Consider the following 6,000-nt stretch of genomic DNA (forward strand, 5'->3'; position numbering starts at 1 on the left):
GAGAGCAACACAACCTCGCCTTATTTCAGCCGGAGTTATACTGGGAAACATGGGCGTCGCATGCTCACCCATAGGGTCTACCTAGACTTCCCCCGACTCTACCCACCCACCCACTCCTCACAACTACAACGTGACGAATTGTCTATGTTTGTAGAAAGTAACGTAATTGATCGAAACCCTAACTGAAACCTACCTTGAAAAAAAAAAATCAAAAAATTTATATCAATTCGGAGTCAGTTACACTAATCAGAATGTATTAAAAAAATGTTTTTCGGACATGTGGGAAAATCCTACGGACCGGTGCCTGTCCGTGGGTCAGCAATTGAAGTACGCTTGTATCTGCTGTATATGTTTTCCTTGTATTTGTATTTTTGCATCATTATTGTGCATTTCTGCAGTTGGCTGTTGCTATTTTAACGGATATTAAACAAATTTCAAATTTAAATAATGCAAAAATACGTGTCATGGAATTCAACATTCAACTTTCTTTTCAAATGGATTTCTTTATAAAAGGGAGTAAGTATTATTTTTAGGAATACATCGGTTTAATAGGAAAAGACATTGTCAAATTCGACAAAAAGAACAGATTCATACAAAGGCCAATAAATTAAAATTCAAATATAGAGCTTATTGTGTTTCTAGCTCTGACTTTAAATTCCGAAATCATAAAAACGATTCTCATGGGCAACTCGTAATAAGAGATTTTCCATTTTTAAAATTTTTTTACGTTACACCGAGATTACACTATAAAAGTTTAATCTTTTAGAAAACTTGAGAAAGGCAACCAATAAGCCTATTGGATGCATTTGCTCGAATGCAACGGATACGCTTATTCGTTTCATTTCTCCAGTTTTATAAAACAACTATTATAAAAGTTTTAGAGTGTAATCCAAGTATTTCTTTCTCCATTAATCTATAAAAAAAAGTGAAGGCTTTCTATAATCTTACATTATAATTAGTTTTTAACTCGCAATTCACCTGTCTTAGCTATTGGCATGTTCGGTTTTGCACACTTTTGACATAGAGAACTCTGAAATTTCATAATTCGATTACTTCTTACAAAAAAGTTGGTAAGTGGTTTTGCGTTGTTCATCTCATCTACTTATATAATATCTGGCCATCACTAATCGTATCAATAACAACCAATGTTGAATGTATCAAGAAATAACACGAAAATTAGCAACATTTTAAAAATGAAAAAAGAAATTTAGGAAAAAATACGGCCTGTGAAAGAAAGTATTGAATAATGTCACGAGGAGACCGAGGTGATGAAAAGAAAGTTTAACCCCTTAGCGATCAGGGACTAGATATCTGTCCAAGGTAAAATGGAAGAAATATTGCAGCTCTCCCTGTTTCTTTTTCCTTTTTTTTTTCATCACTCTCCGCCCCCCTTCTATAACATGCGAACAAGGAAACCAGTTTCATCGCCGATACTTCACATACAGATCATCCAAATTTGTTGCCAAAAGCCTGTACGTGAATGATCAAATGAAACCAAACCCGTGAATGAATCAAATGAAATGAAAATTGTTAGACCTTTTGAAAACAACAGATGGTATTTTTTCGGCCTGAAATATACTGAGAAATTGAATTTTCTGGATGTTATGCCGAAACTGATATTTGGAAAGGAAAGTGATTTGTCTACTCCGGGAATCGAACCCGGGTGCCCTTGCATATCGTTCGATTCCCGGAGGAGACAAATCACTTTTTTTTCCAAATATCAGTTTCGGCATAGCATCCAGAAAATTCAATTTCTTTGAAAACAACATTTTTAACTTACACAGATATAGTTACTTCCGTTTCGGTTTTTAATGTTCCGATGCTCTGATTAACGCTATTCTTAATTTCTATACGTATATAACTATATTTTGAAACATTTCACTACGAAAACCACTTTATCGACTACTAGTATATATATATATATATATATATATATTATATAATTTAGTTTCTGTACATTTGTGTATGTGTGTATTCTGCATACAAATCCAAAATTTTGACCGATCTCCGCCAAATTTAGCTTATATACCAAACAGGAAACGACTTGAAGAATAGACTACTTTAGAAGTTCATCAGAACTGATAAATGTTCGAAATGTGCGAAAAACTGTCGGGCAATAATGGTTTCTTGGCCTCGACGATGACTTTTCTAATGTTTGCTTTGATTTACGTGGTTTCTAAACAATGTGTTTCACAAGCGATGTCTATTATTTTGGTTCTCATCACCCCTCAACTATAACTTTTTTCCATCAGCATCACTATCACGTTCTTGTTTTCGGCAGCGGAATTGCCAAATACGTTATGACGTACGAGTAAACGAAGATGAGCTGCTTTAGTTATCCACAGTTACATACCACACGGATGGATCAAAGTCGGAGAAAGGGAATGGAGCTGCATATGTTAAGACTAAAGGCAAACAAGTAATAGCCCGATGGTCGGTCAAGATAAAGGATGATAACTCAGTGTTTCAGGCTGAGCTTTTTGCAATCTACAACGCAGTCTTAGATGCTTCTTTACATCAAAATGCTTTGATAGTCGTTCCAGCATACAGGCAGTCTCTAATCCTCAGTCATGAAATAGCTAGGACAATAAGAAAGCTTCTCTGCAATCATACCAAAATAAGCCTGTCTTGGGTAAAAGCACATATAGGTCAATGAGACAATGAATTGGCGGATAACACGGCGAAAAAAGCTACCGAAGGTGGAATCATTAAAGGTGATCTGCTGCTTCCCACATCACACGCCAAAGCAATCCAATGGAAGGATCTAATGAATAAATGGCAACAGAGGTGGGATGACACCACAGAGCCCGGTCGATCAACCTGCATCATCCAGCGACATGTAATGCCTCGGAATCATAAATGGTCACGTGAGATGATAATGTTCGTAACGGGCCATGGTCTGTTTCCGGTTAACCTTCATAGGTTCAAATCAATCCCCAGTAATAAAGGTGCATGTTCGACCTTAGGCACGCCTTCTCATTACGTAACTTTATGCCCCAAGACAACGGTCTTCTACCTCAGAGCCAGCTGAACATCTGCGAATACCTTGGCTTGAGTGCATCCTGAAGCGGGAAGATTCGAAAAGTAGACTGGTCCACTTTCTAGAGCAGCACCTTGAAGGTATCAGAGCTGCAGCCCCGGAACCAGAATCAGATAGAGAGTCACCTATGCCTGTTAGGAGATCTACTAGAATAAGACGTCAACTACACCCATACAGCGATCCCATACATCTGTTTAGAGAAGAGGAAGAGGAGCCAGATTAGTCAAGAATAGTATGATCCACGCGGGCTTATCGAGAAGCTGGATACAGGCAGCAATTGCTGACGAATGTCTTTGGACCAAATCAAACCACACGGTGGAGCGATTAGATCAACCCTGCAGCAGATTGACAGCTTTCATTGATGTGATAGTTACTGATTCAATGAAAATCTCTGAAGAGAAGCAGATCAAATTTTATCAAGAACTATTCTCGCTTATGACGATTATTATGACGATTTCGTGATTTATAACCTGTGATTTATAATTGTGATTTATTTACATGAATCACCATTTTTCGATCATAAATTTTATACTTGTTTACTGGCGATGTGTGCAACGGCACCTGCCCATGTATGTAATACATCGTTCTCAAGCTCAATAAATGGTTAGATCCCGTCCCGAGTCCGTAGGGACAATGTGCTTCTACCACCGAGTGTGACAGATCCTGCAGGGTGTCTCTCGATTCCTATTGCTATCACGTTTTCGTTTTGTGATTTTGGCTCCGCCATTTTTCTTTCTCTTTCCTTCTCCTTTGCTTTTGTTGCCGGTTCATTTTGAATTCGACTCTTTTGTCTACAACAGCGAGTAACTCTCACTATAAGGAGTATTTTCACTGTTTGCTACTGATGAAGGAACTTCATATAGTTTCGAAACGCGTACAGCCGTGATTCCTTTTTGCATCTTTGGGTCGGTCGTTCCCTTGTATTAACGGAAATACTGTTTAGTTTTGCTCAGTCGTGTCCCAATATATTGTGACCAATTTCTATTTTGCGATCAACAAGTGAAATGAATTCGAATGAGTCGCCAGCTGGGTGTTGTGAGCTGTAAGCATACAAAGTTCAGAAAACTGGATACAAACTAGAAATGATTTCTTGGATTTTGATCCGAAATCAGTTTTCAGGCATTCTTAAACTCGTTTCATTCAAAAAATAAGTATTCTATCCAACTTCCACGTGCCGTAAACCCTTAATATTTCACCCAGTTAATCTGCCAGGTTAACTCATTTTTGGCCAATCCTCCGATTTATTGATCAACTGTAAAAAAGTATTACCTTGATCACTTTTGTTTTGCATATAAGAGTGCATGTATTTTTTGCGCAAATTTATGAAAATTTGATTTTCTTCTTTATAGGTTGTGAGTATATCCGTGAACCCTTTTTATATCTCATCGAAATCCAACGAAAAAGCTTGCATGTTGCCTAAACGAATAACTACATTTCATTGAATTTGTCAGAAATGCATAGCATACTGAACTACCTACACGATTGGCAATTTTCTGGTCATATTGAACAACAATGAAATTGTGTCCGGACACGGAACTGCATCATTCTGAATCATGATTTTCAGCTGTTGAACACGAATATCACCAAATGAAATATCACTATATGAAAAGGGGTTATTGGCTGTAGTTTTTGAGATATCACTTTGATGTTACAATAGCGCTGTAGCACAGTGTTTTACAACTTTTTTCTATTGGGAAACGGTGATATTACGTTCGCGGACTGACATAAACGAGATAAATTATTTGCGAACCGGCGAAAAAAATAATAATAGAAGGAAAAGTTTCTAACCTTCATCTAACTTATATTTTATCATACGAGAATCATAGTTGGAATTCATGCTGCCACCTATTAAATAAAAACAAAATTATTTGTAATTCCTCAAGTAAGCATGAGAAACCAAAATTTTATTCCCATGCACACACACACATTACACATTGGTGTAAATTTTAAATTTTATTTTATGCGCCATAATAGCGGATACTATGTTTTTATGCTTATCATGAATTAGTTTTGAAGCGAATATAAATATATAACATCCGGTACTAAGGCTTAAAGATTACATGTTACTATATCACACATTGTTCATTTTAATGCAGCACACCCGTTTTAAACCAACGGTCAATTCTATTTGAAGAATTTATAAAAAATAATTTTGTTCTTATTTGCTAGGCAGCAGCAGGGGCGTCTCTCCTAACGTAAATCTTCTCTATTTCAAGCAATATTTCTGTGGTGTTTGGTCAGAACATGATAACTCCAAAATCACATTTTTGAGATATAAGCATTTTCATTATCATTTAAAAATCAAAAATAAAGCATAAGCACAAATACAAATGAAAAATATCATACATTAGCATGTTTAGCCGTACGCACGTATTTGTGCATTTATCTCACTTCTAATTAGTTATAATTAACAAGACTGTCTTTTCGATCAAAAAGCCATTTTTTGATTTTTTTTTGGAGATATGTTCTGACCAAACACCACAGATTTGAGCGCATTTCTCTTCTATAGAAAATCGGTATCGTGTTAACATAAAAGAGTAAAATGCGCATTTTCAGAGAAAAAACCCAAGCCAATTCAGCTGTTTCATGATCAAATTCGAGTTCAGTTCACAAAATTACATGAGAAATGGCTGTTTTTGTTTCAGACACAAAAGAACTTTCAAAATTTTTTTACCTAGTGTTATTAGACTGTTATACCTTGGTTCAATAAACTGGGGGATTCACATATTTCAAGGCTGTGTACTGTTTCATCCTTTAGCGATTCATCCTTAAGCATAATAGTCCCGTTTCGTCCTATCTCTTCTTTTCCTCCCTTATGTCGATAGTGTATGCCGGTGTCAATCTAAATAAAACACCCCGTGGTTAGACACTGAAAGAAAACGAGTGATTGACATAAAAAGAACTTTTTATTATACAGATCCTCGAATAACTCTATACCAGTGTTTCTCAACCGGCGGGGC

The 6,000-nt window shown here is 36.5% G+C and overlaps 1 protein-coding gene across 1 annotated transcript in view; it reads left to right on the forward strand.

The window, feature by feature from the left end:
* Nucleotides 1-3,263, forward strand: part of LOC149077091 (uncharacterized) — a 54,112-nt gene extending 50,849 nt beyond the window's left edge. The window contains exon 3 of the mRNA XM_089242342.1: nt 3,022-3,263. Within this exon, the coding sequence (XP_089098468.1) occupies nt 3,022-3,263 (242 nt within the window). The remainder of the gene's footprint in view (nt 1-3,021) is intronic.
* The last annotated feature ends 2,737 nt before the right edge of the window (nt 3,264-6,000 follow it).

Source organism: Pholcus phalangioides, unplaced genomic scaffold, assembly GCF_987345545.1.
Source record: "Pholcus phalangioides strain wild (caught in Gottingen) unplaced genomic scaffold, Ppha-v1.0 ptg000015l_1, whole genome shotgun sequence".
NCBI lineage: Eukaryota > Metazoa > Arthropoda > Arachnida > Araneae > Pholcidae > Pholcus > Pholcus phalangioides.